This window comes from Poecile atricapillus, chromosome 1 (genome assembly GCF_030490865.1).
Source record: "Poecile atricapillus isolate bPoeAtr1 chromosome 1, bPoeAtr1.hap1, whole genome shotgun sequence".
Taxonomy (NCBI): Eukaryota; Metazoa; Chordata; class Aves; order Passeriformes; family Paridae; genus Poecile; species Poecile atricapillus.
Window position 1 is genome coordinate 95458931 of NC_081249.1, and position 16602 is coordinate 95475532.

The 16602-nt window shown below is 40.6% G+C and overlaps 1 protein-coding gene across 1 annotated transcript in view; it reads left to right on the forward strand.

Annotated features, from left to right (window-relative positions):
* Positions 1–14535, forward strand: part of DCBLD2 (discoidin, CUB and LCCL domain containing 2) — a 40830-nt gene extending 26295 nt beyond the window's left edge. Inside the window, exons 8-15 of the mRNA XM_058860600.1 lie at positions 559–774; positions 2289–2413; positions 6217–6364; positions 6784–6957; positions 7905–7998; positions 8381–8430; positions 9307–9444; positions 10512–14535. Coding sequence (XP_058716583.1) covers positions 559–774; positions 2289–2413; positions 6217–6364; positions 6784–6957; positions 7905–7998; positions 8381–8430; positions 9307–9444; positions 10512–10954 — 1388 coding nt within the window. The 3' untranslated portion in view covers positions 10955–14535. The remainder of the gene's footprint in view (positions 1–558; positions 775–2288; positions 2414–6216; positions 6365–6783; positions 6958–7904; positions 7999–8380; positions 8431–9306; positions 9445–10511) is intronic.
* Positions 14536–16602: the final 2067 nt, after the last annotated feature.

Here is a 16602-nt window from a genome sequence, read left to right on the forward strand (position 1 = left end):
CAAGAAAGGAGATGTTTTTTAGCCACCAGCAGAAGGCAACATGGGAAGAAACACTTGGTAAGAATGGTGACCAGAAAAATGTAACTAGTTTTAAGGATGTGTTTGAGTTCAAGGCCAGGATTATGACGTGACTTCCTACATGCTTTGGTTTTGTTCAAATTAACACTGTGACACTGGGGTTGGTTTAAAAACCCAAGAAGTTATACAGACACAAAAAAGGAACAAATGAATCAGTAGTCATTCCTGCATCAATCATAGATACTCTTAGATCATGAAGGTTCCCTGGTGCTTCTCGTTGAGTGCTCTGTGTGAGTGGTGACCAGGAGAATATCCACATTACTCTTGGAACAGGCACAAATCATGGCATTCTTATGACTAGTTTGGTTCTAGCATCCCTGTTAAGAAAGCAAAAGACAGTTTTTTCTGGTCTTGTTGTTACAGAATAATTTTAGATGGCAGTTTAATATTTGCTTAATATAATGCTTAATGTAAAGTTTTAAAATTCAAGCAATATAACTTCAGTTCTTATTTTCAATCCTCACCTTTTCTCTTGTTCAGGTTGCTATGGGACACTGGGGATGGAATCTGGGGTGATTCCTGATTCCCACATCACATCATCATCTATTCTTGAGTGGCCTAACGAAACAGGACAAGTAAACATTTGGAAACCTGAAAATGCCAGACTAAAAAGAATTGGACCTCCTTGGGCTGCTTTTATCAGTGATGAACATCAGTGGTTGCAGATTGACTTGAATAAAGAAAAGAAAATAACAGGTACATGAATCTGATGTTGCTTCTCAGCAGCATTCAAAATTTTGGTTACTGACATCCTTTTTTTCAGTTCACTTAATTACCATTACACTTAATTTGCTCCCACCTCCTAGCTAATATACTGGGGAGCCTGGAGCTGAAGAGGTGTTGTTTCATAGACATCTCTAGATCATCTGCATTGCTAGATTCCAGACATCTCTTCCACCAGAATTTGTTGAAGTGTTTCCTGATGCTTCCCTTTTCCTGCTCATTGTCTCCTTGGAGGTGCAGATCAGAATCCAGTGAGCTCAGCCCACTGGTACCTCTGACAGAGATGTACTGACTTGTGTTCCTAGGTTTTCCCTAGTGCCCCTCATGGCCACAGTGAATCTAACAGCAGGGAAAGGAGGATTTCCAGTGCAGTGTGAGGAAGCAGCAGACACAGCTGGCAGCCTCCCCTTCAGGTCCTTGCTTGGGCTTGGGCCCACAGCTGGGGACTGCAGCCCCCCTCCCAGCAGTCTCTGCCTGGCCTTACCTCAGCAAACAGGCCAAGCAGTGCAGGCTTAGCCAGCCAGGCTCTGGGTTTGGCCCTGCTCCTTCACACAGGGGTGATTTTAGCAGCTATCGTGATTTGGAGACACAGCTGGAGATGCTGTTTCCCAGGCTGCTCTGGATGGTTTGTTTTCTGTTCTGAGTTGAGCAGCCAGCTCATGGTTACCAATTCCTGTTGGTGCCCATTGCAAGTAGCACTGAGACGTTGGCATCTTGGGTTTAATCTCCAGGGTAGCTGTTGTACCTTCAGTGCCAGTGTTTAGTATTTCCTGGTGTAATTGTTCAGAGGTGATTTGCTGTTGTTAATGGGCATGTTTGTCATCTGATGTAAATCAAAATTAAATTTGATTTAGGTGGAGTGCTTCATAGAGTCTGGGGCTTTAAGGCTATTGTGAAACATGTTCCGCTGATCAGTTTGCGTTTGTCTCTTTCCAAAATGCCTGAGTTGGTCTGTGTAACCTCAGCTGCACACCCTGCTATCAGCAGCATGGCTTGCTGTCATTAAGCAGCTTGGATTTACTGGTGGCCTTTGTTATTACCTCCCTGGGGACTCTTTGGATTTTGCATTACTCCTCTAATTCCTGTGCTAATAAGCTTTTCCAAAACAGCTTTCCTGTGTGAGTTGCACTGCAGTGTCAGCTGTAGGAGGCTGCAGTTCTTTTGGTGGTGCCTTTAGGTTGGCAGTACAAGAGCGGGCAAGAGCTGTGTCAGCAGCTGGAGACAGGAGTGGGCTGTGGTCAAATAAAGGGGCTGTTTCCATCAAGAAACTGGGTGGGAGAATGGGCTTAGCAAGGTTATATCATGAAAATTAAAATACAAAGTAAGAAGAATGAGTTTACTGAGTTTCGGACCCTGGCACTTTGGATAAACTTCTTGCAGTTAACTGGACCAGTGAAGACTCTCCACTATGCAACTCCTGATTCAAAAATTGATCTGTTAATCTTTACAAAGCTTTTTGTCCTAACTGGGTGCCTCAATTTTCACAGGTATTATAACTACTGGATCGACTTTAGCAGAGCACTACTATTATGTCTCAGCCTACAGAATTTTATACAGTGATGATGCACAGAAGTGGACAGTGTACAGAGAACCTGGCACGGGTAAAGATAAGGTAAAAATATCACATACTTTCTATGTATGCTCTATGGAGATTTCACAACTGTAAATAGTTATTTTGGTATGGTGAGGAATCATTAAATAACTTCCATTTTTAGTGGTATTTTGGCTCAAACAGCAGATAAGCAGAAGAAAATATAACAATATGCAAACATGTAAGGATTTGAACAGTTCTAAGATACAGATGTTATTTCTATTACATTTGGGGTGAGAATATTCTTATAAGAAACTTATGTTGCCAGTGGTAGGCTGTCTGGTACTGCATCTCTTCAAGAATAATTCTATTTGTTCTAAAATAGGTTATACTTTTAAAATTAAGCTTCACTTTCTTACCCTCTTGTGGTTACAGAAAATAAATGTTACAGGTTGTATAATTTTTCATGTTTTCTAATGCTTCTGTCAATCTTAATTTTTTACCAAATACTATTAAGTTACTTATATAAGAGAACAACCTGTGCAGAAGGGGTATGTTCAGATTGCACATATTTTGCCACACAGAAAAAGTCCCTAATTTTAGCAGCAAGATAATCTTATTTTCCCCGTGTTCACAGCTCTGCAGTATTTTAATGTACTTCCCAGTGGTTCAGGTCAGATTTTCTTAAAGAAATGACAGGATTCTTAGTAATGTGACTGGAACTAGACTTTCCTTCTTTCTCTTAAAATACTTGGATGTAAGTTACTTTAGTTCTGTAGGCCTGTGGTATTACATACATATAACTGTAACTACTGGTCTGGTAGTTTTTTAGAAACAGGCTTTAAGGATGGTCACTTTGGCTGTCCTTGGTCTTCTCTTTACTCTGGGTTAAGGGTGTTGCAAGGTAAGATGTTGCATCCTGTTTTTGAAGTAAAAGGCTAAAGTCTGTTAAATGAAGAGATTTTTGAACACTGAACATAATTGCAGTAGGAAACTCTTGAGAGGGAGGAGGAGAATTTCCTGTCGGGTCTGAGCCTACATGTGAACTAAAGTGATTGTTGGTGTGAAGTGTTCAAGAAAAAAGGAAAAAAAACAGCATATTTTGCTAGTTTTGAGTGCCCTCTTCTGGCCATAAAATAAGATCTCAGCAAGCTGCCTAGATTTAGGCTTCAGTGTTAGTTTGATAATTTTCTTTGAAATCCTTTGCAGCTATTGCCTTGAATGTGTGAGTGTTGTTCCTCTTGCATGCTCTTGAAATGAAACAAACTGTGGGGCCTGAAATTACAGGCAACAGATCTTTCATTGCACTCTGTGTGTCATTTAAGGGACAGGGCATGAGGAATCATATGTACCCAGGAAATGGCAGCTGCAGTTAAATGACAGAAAAAAATGGTTCTATTTGGTTCAAAATAGCAGATTTTCTCTCTGTCTGCTATCACCTCACTTGATACAGATTTGCTTTTGGATGCATCTGCTTGCAGGCTTCTTGCTTTTAGCATGCCAGACCAGCCAGGAGGTGCTAGTCCCTGGTTTTTTGAAACATATTTGGAATTCCTAACATTTTTCAGGAGACTAGAAGCTTTTCCAAGATTTTCCTGTAGTCATTTTTGCAAATACCTTTTAAAGATTTGTCAGTACTCAAAAACTTTTCTTAACTTTTCAGGAATGAAAAAAGAGTAAATGCTTGAATTGGGGAAAAAGAACAAATCAGAGTTGCAGTGTTGGAAAAGCTTTGTTTAACAGCATGGGGGAAATGGCAAGAGTTTGATAATAAAAAGAACACGAAAGTGATTTTTCATTTGAAAGTTTGTACTAAGTTTGTATTGAGGTCAGAACAAGCTATTTCTTAATGCAAAAATTAGGGTAACAAAAATACAGAGCTGCAGGTAAAATTAAGTTACTTTTGTAACACTGGACATCAGAAGCTTGACTGATAAAGGCCTGGAGTAAAGATCTTTACTGTTAATCTTTCTTGAAGGTAAGAGTTGGCACTGATTCTTTTTGCCCTTGCTGTTACACGCTCAGAAACCTGACATGAGATTCATCTTTCAGAGTTGGGCATCTGTGTCCCTAACCTGTAACCTCTCCTATGTGTTGCTTGGGCAGACAAATGCACCTTCTTTTGGTGCTGGGCTCTGGCAGGCGCAGCACAAGCAAGGATACAGTACAGCAATTTGGGCTGGGTGCAACCCCTCAGGAAGTCACCTCTCTATTTTGCTTCTCACTTGCATCCTTACCAAAACAAAAAAATACTCTTTGGTGAGATCTGTAGCTACAAGTTTGTCATAAAAAAAAAAAAGTAGTAAGGGAAAAGTGGCTGTAAATTGGAATGCAGTCTGCTGTGGGCACATGAACTTCAACTACTTGGTGTTATTCATTTATTTCCAAAATAACATCATAGGCTTAGCCCTGCATTTATTTACTTTGTCTTCATTTGTTGCTACTGAATATGTTTAAGAACGAGAAACTTAAATTCAGAGCAGGGACTTGTTTTGAATGGATAGTTTCCTAGAATAATTATTTCAGACCTCTAGGGATATTCTAGACATTCTGTTCAAAAACTCAGCAGTGCCATACAGAAATCTCTTCTCTTGTGTATCAAGATTGAAACAGCAGTGATTTGTATTGATCAGAGATGTGCTAAAAGCTCTTGACTGCTCCATATTATGCAAACACATCAGCTGTTACACAATGCAGTGCTTGTCTTTAAGAATGGCAGGGTGCTTTATTGATTACCAAGTGGTGTGAGTGAGAAGAAAACTCTTGTAATACTGACTTTTTTCAGGCAAGTGCTACAATTCTGTTCTGTGTTGTGTCTACCATGATTTGCAGTGTCTGTATCAGTGCTTTCAAAAGAAAGAACTCATTTACTGTCATCCCAGTGGTGACCTGGGATGCATGTTGCATGTGCAGGGCCAAAGCCCCAGTGCTGTGCACTAACATGGAGAGGCAGCTCACTTCCTACCAAAAGACATGGTGCCAAACCGGTCCTCTTGAAGGAGAGGGAGAGTTGGAGTACTGGGCCAAGCTGCTGTATTGTTTTAAGCAGCTTGGGGGTGAAAAACCCATGGTTGGCTGTAAATCTGTCAGTGTGCTTACATTGCATCTCACAGGGACTCTGCTCGCTGCTTTTAAACTTCAACCAGACTCTTAGTGTACTGTCACATTTTGGTGAGTTCTTTGTGTGCAAGGATGGCAGTGAAGGACCAGCTTGAACTCATCCTTCACGCAGTGTGTGCCCTTCTCTTGCAGAACCTCATGGCTCAGTGTGAGACTGAGGAGAGCTTTCACATTCTGAACTCGAATTCTTCTATTTTGTGTTGTGGCTCAGCACTTGTAGGCAGCAGCCACGAGAGGACAGTGTGGTTACACACTGGAGGGTGCCTCCCAATGCTTTCTAATGAATACCAGCCTCAGACAGGCTGTGCTGAGCTGCTGGGCCCTGTGAAGGCACCACTTAATTCCTGCTTGCAGTGTCACAACTCCTTGCTATCCACATATATCTGAAGAGTAAGTGCAAAGTACCAAGAAGGACCAAGTTAGAATGACTCAGTGCCATAAACATGTGAGATGTGTGTAACAGCAGGCACTGCCTGGGGAGCATCAGTAGGATATTCCTTGGTGCCTTTACTCTGAACTGTGTAGCTGTGTGCATACATGTGCACACACCTTTCTTTGTTTTATTTAGTTGTAAATGTAATGAGGACAAGGATGTAAAGGGAGTGGATAAGTGCAGGCAGCAGCGCAGTTCTGGGGAGAATTGGATCCTTCACTGTTTATTCTTCCTAAATAAAACATCAAAATTGGTAGTACTTACTTAATTGCTATTGTATTTGTGGAACATAATGTTTCTCTCTTTTTTTTTTTTTTCCCTTCTTTTCTAGATATTTCAAGGGAATACTGAATTGTACCAGGAAGTTCGCAATAATTTCATTCCACCTATTATTGCACGTTTTTTTAGGATTAACCCCTTAAAATGGCACCAGAAAATTGCAATGAAAGTAGAGTTGCTAGGATGTCAGTTTAGTATAGGTAAGACAACTGAAAACTTTCAACTGTGCAAGACAAGAAGTGAAACTATTAAGGTTGTAAGTGAAATTACTAAGGTTAAAAGTTATATCATGGATATATTTTCAATGAGTCTGAAGTAATTTTTGGTTACATAATCCTTCGTTAACTGATTCTTCTTAGTTTATCCAAAAGTTATTACACTTAACCAGGAAAATACTGAATTTAGGTGTATACAAGGTAATTTACAAAATAAGCGTTTCAAAAGATGCCAATCACTTGTTTTCCATGTCATTATTTCATTGGGGGGGGGGGAGGGTTCCTCATTATATAACATGAACAAAAGCTTTATAGCAAACTGTTCCAGCTGTCTTCTCCTGAAAAGGAGATAAGGAAAATTAGTACTTCCAAGAACTTACCTTATAAATTCTTTTCTTCTGAAGGTCGTGCTCCTAAAATCACCTTGCCACCACCACCACCCCAGAACAAGAATGACGAGAAGAATGCTGACTTTGTGGATGACTTCATTCATTCAGTGAAAACTTCGCTGCAGACAGATAAAACAACTTTCACACCTGAAATAAAAAACACTACAGTAACTCCAAGTGTAACCAAAGGTATCCACCATTAAACAGTAGAAATGTTTGTAACTCCTTATAGAGCTTTGACATATATTGCTTTCTGCATTGAAATTTTCTCAAGACTTAAATTACAGCAGATGATCAATATTTTATTTCTAATATTTATCAGTTATTAAATACACATGTGATAACAGATGTGCAGTTTCATACTGCATGCAGAAACAGAACCGATCTGCCAAGTAATATATATAATGTAAATGTATATACAGTATATATTTTATAGATGTATGTTCCATCTTCCAGAACTTGTTCAAACTGAGTTCAGCTTCTAATCACTGAACAAATTTTGTCAAAAGGCGAAGTTGTAACTTGGACTTCCCTTCTGAATTAATCAAGTGCAACTGCTTTATTTAATAATTTCTTAAAGCAAAACACCTTTGATATAGCAAATCTTTTCTGGAGCAGTCTTTTAAACATGAAATTTGAAGAATGTCACCCAGCATAATCATTTCGTTTATCAAAGAAAATGGTTAGAAAAGGGAGCAAAGTGACTGCAGATGTGGGCACTGCTGAAGTGTCCTTTGGATGGCAGGGGATAGGATCACACACAGACTGATTGGGATTAACTGTTAAGGTACTATAGAATTTACTTCTTAAACGAGGTTCAAACTTACATGATGGCACTAAGGGATTTTCTGCATAAATAATAGAATACGTTGTTGTAATGGAGAAGCCATATATTAAAACAAACTGGTTGATTTTGATGAAAAATCCTGCAAAAACACCAGCTGTGCATGTTTGTAGAAGAGACAGATGTGAAGTTTGCACTGTGGGAGCATCCAGCAGAGTAGCTTAGCTGGGGGATCTGGTGTGATAAACACTAAATGTGAAAACTGTGTGCTTTACCCAAGTAATTTTCAAATCAAAAATTGATTTATGAGCAGCTCTTTCTGTCTGACACCACTTAATTTAATGGCTTTCAGATGTGGCATTGGCAGCAGTTCTGGTTCCAGTGCTGGTGATGGTCTTCACTACTCTGATTCTTATCTTAGTTTGTGCGTGGCATTGGAGAAACCGGTAAATGAATAGATGAGTGAAAGTGCTTTAAATGAATGTTAGCCTGGTGTGTGGGAGTGAAATGCTGCATGTATTGCTGTGGGAACTCTGTGGTCTGCACTTGTGGAAAGAATTGCATTCTCTCTGAGAAAAAAATTCACTTGACTAGCGAGGACAAAACAGCTTTTTGTAACTGTTTTCACTAGAAGTGCTTTGACTAAAAACTGGTTTCTCTGGTAGCAGCAGACTGGTGATGGCAAGCCAAGTTACTGGTGCTTATGCATTAAATTTGAGGACCAGTTAGAGCCAAGGTGATAGTAGCTGTGCATTAAATAATGCATCTTTTGATAAGCAGACTAGCTAAAATAACCTTTTTTCTTCTTTTTTTTTTTTTTTTTCACAGCAAGAAAAAAACTGAGGGCACATATGATCTACCTTACTGGGATCGTGCAGGTAACAGAATGGTTTTATGAAACCATTTACTCAGTGTTTTTTGTTCAATGTGTATTTCAGATTGCTGTTATGGCTTCCACTAGCAGAAGCTTCTCTAATGCTAACTGTGGGAGGCATATCAAACACTGAATTTCTTTTCTGGACAAACTTAACTGCACTCCTATTTCTCTGATTTCTTTTTTTCAGAAATAGTAAACACCGTGTTTCCTGTTAGAGCTGACTGCTTAAGGGGTTTTTTTGTGAACAAAGTAGAAAACCTCTTAATCATACAACATGAGGGGAAAAAATTAATTTCTATGGAATGGCTTTATACATTTGATAACCATTTATTTGGTTCTTTTTTGTCATGGAAAAAAATCTTTCATCTTAGTGTGTAAGTTCTGTCAAAAATTTTCTCATCATTGCCCTAGTAAGCATGTGGGATTTAGGTATATCTTCCATCCTACTGTCTTGTGCCTCATAAACTTAAGATCAGACAACTGCACCAAGCAGCTCTTTGCAATGGTCCTGAAACCACCTGTGCCCCAGGTGCAAAGGGCAGCTGCAGCAGTCAGGTTGACTGTGTGACCGTGCTTCACTCCTCTGGCCTCCTGTTGAAAACTTGCACACCCATGTGTCTGCTCACTGGCAGTCTTAAGTATGTCCTATCCTATAGACAAGGAACCTTTTAATCACTTTTATTTGCTACATGTCTGTTTCTGAGAGCTCACAGCTCTGCTGACCTAGGGTATTACTGAAAATAGTGATAATTGAGTTATTTACCTGCTTCAGCAAAATACAAGCTGTGCTGAAAAATATTTCAGTAGCTTAAAACACAGTATATGTACAATCTTGGGTGGTTTTTCGTTGTTTTTTTTTTTTTTAATCTGTGTGAAGGATGGTGGAAAGGGATGAAGCAGTTTTTCCCGACCAAATCAGCAGAACATGAAGAAACTCCTGTACGCTACAGCAGCAGTGAAATCAGTCACCTAAGACCAAGAGAAGTCCCAACAATGTTGCAAACAGAGTCTGCAGGTACTTTATGTGCCATATTTTATATATATATATATGTATGTATGTATGTGTGTATGACATGCCAAAAAATGTCAGGAACCTGGCTACATTTTGTTATTATCTGGTTTTGAGGGGGAACAGAGGAGAAATTAGTAGTTCTGTGGGTAAGCATATCTCTTAAAATGTAGGCATTTTCATGTCTGTTCTCTCATTTCACGTGACATAGATACATATTTGCCCAAGTTAATGCACTAACTGAAAGGTTCTTTATTAATTTTTAAACCTCATAAAGGGTTAAAGAATTCATTTGGTTATCTTTTCCTGCAGTGGAAATAATTTCATCACAGTATTTTTATCCACAAATCTGAAATGTGGCCCTTGATTCTCTACCCTCGGTATATGGGTTAAATCATACTTGTGATCTGGAAAAGGAGGGTTCATGGATTGTGGCACCTGCCCTTTCCCTGGTGACCCAGGCATGGGAGGAGAATGACTGCCTGTGCCTTTGGTTCTGTGCTTACCTGCTGGTGGCAGAATTGGGCAGATGTGCAGGAATTACAGCTTCACTGCAGGCAGAATTACTTTTCTCCTTTTGGCTGCTTGTCTGTTTTTTCTGAGCTGATCAGGCTTTTCACCTCCAGCTTTTGTGACTCAGATTATCTGTTGAGCTAAAACATCTCAGACTCCATGCAGGCTTCCCCCCTCAAAGGACGAACCCTCCACCCCAAGGACCACTTTTTGTCCAGACTTAGGCAGAATAATTTTATTTAATTCTAATTTAAAGAGAAGAACATCTCAATAAGATTTGTTTTCAGGCAGATATGCAGCATGGGAAATTGCAGCTCACCTGGGAAGAAGTATAAACTTGAGAAGTGGGGATGTTTTGGCTATCCAAATGGCTTTACCTATTGGGTGGAAAGAAGTCCTTTTCCAAAGAGACTGGCACTGGTGGACAGAGATGGACCACTGGTTTGATGTAGGATAGTGATCTATGGGAGCCTACTGACAGGCTGTATTTAATGTGATGCTGCTGTAAAACAATCCATTAAGTGCATTTATGTTTTGTTTTGTTGGGCCTTGCAACACAGAATATGCTCAGCCCCTGGTAGGGGGAATTGTGGGCACACTTCACCAGAGATCAACCTTCAAACCAGAGGAAGGAAAAGAAGCCAGTTACGCTGATTTGGACCCTTACAATTCCCCTATCCAAGAAGTTTACCACGCCTATGCCGAGCCACTGCCTGTAACCGTACCCGAGTACGCGACTCCGATAATCATGGACATGTCCAGCCATCCCAGCACGCCTCTTGGTGCTCCTTCCATTTCCACCTTCAAAGCTGCAGGGAATCAAGCTCCTCCACTGGTTGGAACATGCAATAAACTGTTATCCAGGACAGACAGTGCATCCTCAGCACAGGCACTGTATGATATACCAAAGGGGCAGCCAGGACCAGGCAGTGCCGACCAGCTCGTGTACCAGGTGCCACAGAGTGTGGCCCATCCCACTGTGAGTAAGGATGAACAAAGTTAGCTCATGAGTAAGGTACAATGATGGCTTGTTTCTAAAAGCCAGTTCCATAAAGCTCACAGTTTCACTTTTTTAATTCCATTGTGTTGGTATTGTTAGTCTTAAATAATACAACATTGAACCAAAAGATGTGGTATGGGAGGTCTGGGAAAACAGTAATTCTGCTTTTCCTTAGCTGTATGTACAACTACCAGCTTGTCTCCTGCAAAGCTGTGGACTTTTTTATTACTACTGTACAATTGTATGTCAGACATGAGAGAAGAACTCTTCATGATCAGCTGCAGTAGTTCATAGATGTGAGTGATAAATTGGGAGAAACAGTTTAAGTACAGAAGCCAGTTATTTCTTACTAATGGTACTGTTTCTTGGGGAAAAAAAAACCCACCTCAATACCCAAAGCTCTTAATTTCTGTGCAAGCACTACAGCTTCTAAAATTCCTCTTTTCCTTGTAAAATGTCTGCACAACTTTGGGCTTAACAATTTGCTATCAAGACTGATGGCAAAAATCCTTTTAGCTTCATGGCATAAAGTAGTTTTGATTCTGAATTACATTATTTCAGCTTTTGTTAACAGAATTGGAAATTTTCAGCTGTGTGTTCCTCAGAAGGTTCCTGCCTTTTTGGTTAGGTTAGCCTTCCAAAACCAGAAGCTGCTGTCTCTACAATCTCTTTTCTGCCTCTTTTCCTTAAGCCACTCAGTCTTCTTTGTTCCTAGGGATCCAGGAGGCACAGAATGACACAAGCACCTGGAAACTGCTTTTACATTTTACCCTGTACTGTAAGGGCCACTTGAATAGCATCTGCCTCCAAGTCAGTGGAGCATTTCCCTGATGCTCAGTGCAAGGAGTATCCAGGTCTTGCAGATGACTTGAATTGAAAAAGGCCCTGCCCTGCCCTCACTTAGAGTGTCCATTATTCTGTGTTCAGGTGTGAGCTTATACAAAAAAAGATCTGTACATACTTTTGTGAGTGCTTAGATAAGCACACAAATATTCTAATGGTGCACAGTTTGTGTTAGATATGCATTTAGCACATATGGTACGTTTTAGCACAACTGCCAAATTTAGCCTTAGGGCTTTTTTTATGATTGTTCTTATTAGAAGCATGAAAGATTCCAAAACCTTTGCAAAAGAACCAGTACTATTCCAAAGACTGTCCATTTCAGACATATTTATTGGAGTTTGTATCCTTTGAATGTTCCATTGTTCTGTACTATGAAAACATTGCAGTCGGTCATTTACTGGGATAGTGTCGACTCATTTTAGCCAGGTAATCACAAAATGAAAGCAGTCTGAATGGCATATTTTACCTTGTTAGAAAAAAAAGCACACCTTTCTTACCTAGGTAGGAGAAAACCCCACTATAAAAATGCTGTATTTTTATTCTAACAGCACTATTGGAAGGATGCTGAATCAATTTGTATGTGTGGGACCCCCTCCCTACACAGTAGCCCAGTTTTATGGACTTCAGGGGTTACTTGTGGGTTGTTTGTGATGCAATTCAAAGCCTTGTTTACTGCCCAGGTCCTTAAGCACCATGGAAAAGGTCTGAACAGAAACCACGGAGTTGTTCAAGGGGCTGCCGCCATGCCTTAACGCCAGTACAGCATCCTCACTTACTGCTTGAAAATCTGTTTGCACAGGGGCTGTATATAAACTCTGCAGTCAAAAATCACTTGTGGCCTGTTCAGCATCTAAAATATGATATTATATAGAATCATAGAATGGCTGGGGTTGGAAGGGACCTTAAAGATCACCGACTTCTAATCCCCTGCCATGGGCAGGGACACCTTCTGTTAGCTCAGGTTACTCAGAGCTCCATTGAACCTGGCCTTGAACACTTCCAGGGATGGGGTAACCATAATTTCTATGTTGACCTGTTCCAGTGTCTCATCACCTTCACAGTAAAGAATTTCTTCCTTATATCTAACCTAAGCTCCCCCTCTAACAGTGTGTACACATTTCCCCTTGTCCTGTCACTGCAGTTCCTGACAGGGAATCCCTCTCCAGCTTCCCTGTGGGCCCCTTCAGATCCTGGAAGGTTGTGATGAGGTTTCCACACACCTTCCTCTTCTCCAGGCTGAACAACCCCAACCTTCTCAGCCTGTCTCCATAGGGGAGGTGCTTTACCAACCTCATGGTCCCCTCTGCACTTGCTCCAACAGTTCCATGTCCTTCTTATATTGGAGACCAGAACTGGATGCAGCACTCCAGGTAGAGTCTCACCTGAGCAGAGGAGAATCCCTCACCCTTCTGGCCACGCTCCTTTTGATGCAGCCCAGAACCCCACTGGCTTTTTGGGCTGTGAGAGCACACTGCTGGCTCATGTTGAGTTTTTCCATCAACCATCACCCCCCAGTCCTTCTCTGCAAGGCTGCTCTCAGTCACTTCTCTGCCCAACCTGTCTCTGAGCCTGGGATTGCCCTGGCCCAGGTACAGGACAATGCCTTGTTCAGCCCCACAAGGTGCCAGCTCTCAGGGCTGTCCAGTCCCTCTGAGACTGAGAGCTTGCTGCTATGGGTAGACTCGCTGAGGGTGTGCTCAGTCCCACTGTCCCTGTCACCAATAAAGATGCTGAATGTTCTCCGAGTTACCTTAAAGCCCAGTTCTGCAGTTTCTGATGATCCATTCTCATTCATTGAGAATGACATTTTTTTAATTATTTAAGCCTAAATGTGAATGTAAGGATGGTAAATAAGACCCATTTGTGAACAGCAAATTCCTTCCTATAGTTGTACTTTTGATGTTACTGCAGCTTTTTCTGCCTGAAATAATAGTCTGCAATCTTTGTAGTTTTCCTTAAACAGGTAACTAACTGTTCTTAGCTATCAGCAGCAACTATGACTGAAATTATCTGAGCTGATTTTATTTCAAGGGTGGGAAGTTGTTAGTTTCCACTAGAATGTGACAATACAGCTACAGCCAAGTTAAGAAACCTTTCCATTTTCAACCTGTACCAGTTTAGGCTTAGAAAAATTAATCCACCATAAAAATAAATGGATGTGTCCAAGCCAGTATAAATACCACACCTGGATTTAATTTTTACTGCTGACCAGGAATGGTAGAACTGTGGATAGCTGAAGGCTAAGGTGGTGTAAGAAATAAGCATTTTCTCTACAGTGGGTTATTTTTTAAGCAAACATAATGCAAGTTCATTATCTGAGGAGCATGAGCTGTTAAAGAAATGGATGTTTTTAAAATTCAAGCCCCCTTCTGGGAGGAATTTGGTCCCAGACTTTGCTCCTGCTTCAGACTTTGGACATGTTATCTGCTAAGGCTAAGATATGTTTGAACATGTAACAGTTGGGTTTAATTGCATGACACACTAAGACTAGAATTTGCCTGTGTACAATAAAGCAAAGGTACATTTCATGGGTCTCTCTTATATGTGAAGACATGTATATAAAATGTATTTCAATCTTGTTTGGCTTGAGTATTCTCCCAGAATGTATGTTCTTACCTCAGCATGTATTGTAGTTGCTCAGTATTTGTATATGTTGCTAGGACTTAGACTGTATAAATAGTGAGGGGGTTTTATATGTTAAAAGGTATTTTAAATAAATTGTACATACGTATTAGTCAGTATGTTTGCAGTTAACACCTGCCTTGTCTCTCAGTTTCCTGGCAGCAGGGGGGCTGCTCCCCATCCCCAGTCAGCACCTCTGCACTGCTGGAGAGGCTGCTGCTGCTGGTGCTTTTTCCTCCTCTTCATGTGAATTCCAGTGCTACAGTGCCTCATACAAAGAACTCAGTCATACTCTTATGAGTAAATGTGGGGTGAGTGCACAGTGTCGTTGCTCTACCACACACTTCAAATGTTTCTTAAAACTTCAAAGAAAAGCACACAATTAAAACAGTTGATGCTGACCTGTGGGGAGATGAGCACGAAGGAGTTCTGCTGCACATGATAGTCCAGTGTCAGCTTTATGAGTTGTCTTTTCCTTAGGTAAGAATTGAAACAATTGTTGATATTGTAATCAACTTGCAACCAATCTCAACTTGGAGAGATGCACAACTATCACTTTTATGAAATCACATGATCAGTAACCAAATTCTGATCTAAAAAGGGATACAAAACTTGAAACTGGTGTCAGTTTTCTGCATAACCAGAAGTTCATACCGAGGCTGACTCTGGTGCCTTGAAAAAGGAAAGGAAGCATTTTTTCTGCACATGTAATTACAGTATTGCATGTGAACTGGATGAGACTCCTACTTATATTCTTGTTTAAATACCAGAAGATTAAAACAGCTTTAAGTGTCTGGTCTGCAAACTGACCTGAACTAGAGCAAGCACACCCCCACAACTGTATGATCGAAATACAGCACAATCAGAGTCTCCCTAAAACCAAACTCAATGTTGTGATATTTTAGCTTTTTTACCTTTGTACATGACTTGATGCAAGACAGAGTCCAAACTGGTCAAGATGCAGCTGAAGGGGAAGGTGAATGGCTGTAGGTCAGGTTGCACGCTAATACAATGCCACAATACAGAAAAGTTATTTATAGACTATAAAGTCTTACATAACTTTCTAAGTGCCTACAGATCACTTGCCTTGCTCCTGAACATGCTACAGCTTCAAAAGATTTTAGCTCTCCAAAACCAGCTTTTGGCATCAACAGGCTGAGTGCCAGAATCCATTCTGCTCAGGGTGGCATCTTTATTATGGACTATGCTAGTACATGAGGCTTTCTGGAACAAGGGAAAAGGGTTGAGTTTTATTAGTTAAAAAAAAAAGAATGCTGTATGTATAAGGAACCTGATCCCTATCTAAACCAGCTGATACAAAGGCATGAACAATTAAACTATTCTTTCAGAAGTCATAGAAATAGGTCTGTCTCAAGCCCTTGTACACCTTCCCTTTATAACCTCTCAAAAGTAGATTCAAAGTTATGGTCTGTACTGCTGTACCTTCAGTAACCAGGATTTTTTCCCCTGCCTCCATCAAAAGTCACACAATTACCCAGCTGTGAATGGGGGATAAGAAGGCACTGGATCATCAATAAAGTCACCTGCAGTTGATGTGAGCAGCTGCCTTTCTGCTGGAAGAATATCCAAGATTAGAATCTTGTTTCTGATAAAGAGGCACTTAGAAGTATTAAAAAGTTCCTCATGTCCTACTCATCTGGGTGGGGCAAGATTTGTGGTGTCCCTCATCCTTCAGCATAATGAATACACTTACCTAAAAAACTTAAGCTAGGAGTTATTTTTCATGTGTTGAAGAAATTCTAAATCCTTTCTAGTGCATGTGTAATCTCTTTGTACTCTTCCTATACTTGCTTCACTGAAGCCTGCTCACAAAGAAATACATGCTTTTTCCTAAAGTGAGGAGTTTTGCCAACTTTCTGGTGACCACAACTCCAGATGCAGAGGGGAGGAAGAATAATTTACTGAAACACATCCACCTCTGAGAAGAGCTCAGCTTCATGTGAACCTGCTCAGGGGAGGAAGGCAGGTAGAGGCCAGCAGGAGAGAAGTGGAACAACTGTCCCAACACATTCCCTATTAATGTTTTTGGAAGCTGATTGCTCTCCCTGACACCTGCCAGTGACTGCAAAATTTTGCAGTCCTGTTTTCAGTGGAGGTTTGTCATATCGACTTAGGGGGAACGGTTTAAAAGTTAAACCTTGTGTCAACAGTAAGTAACATTTCTT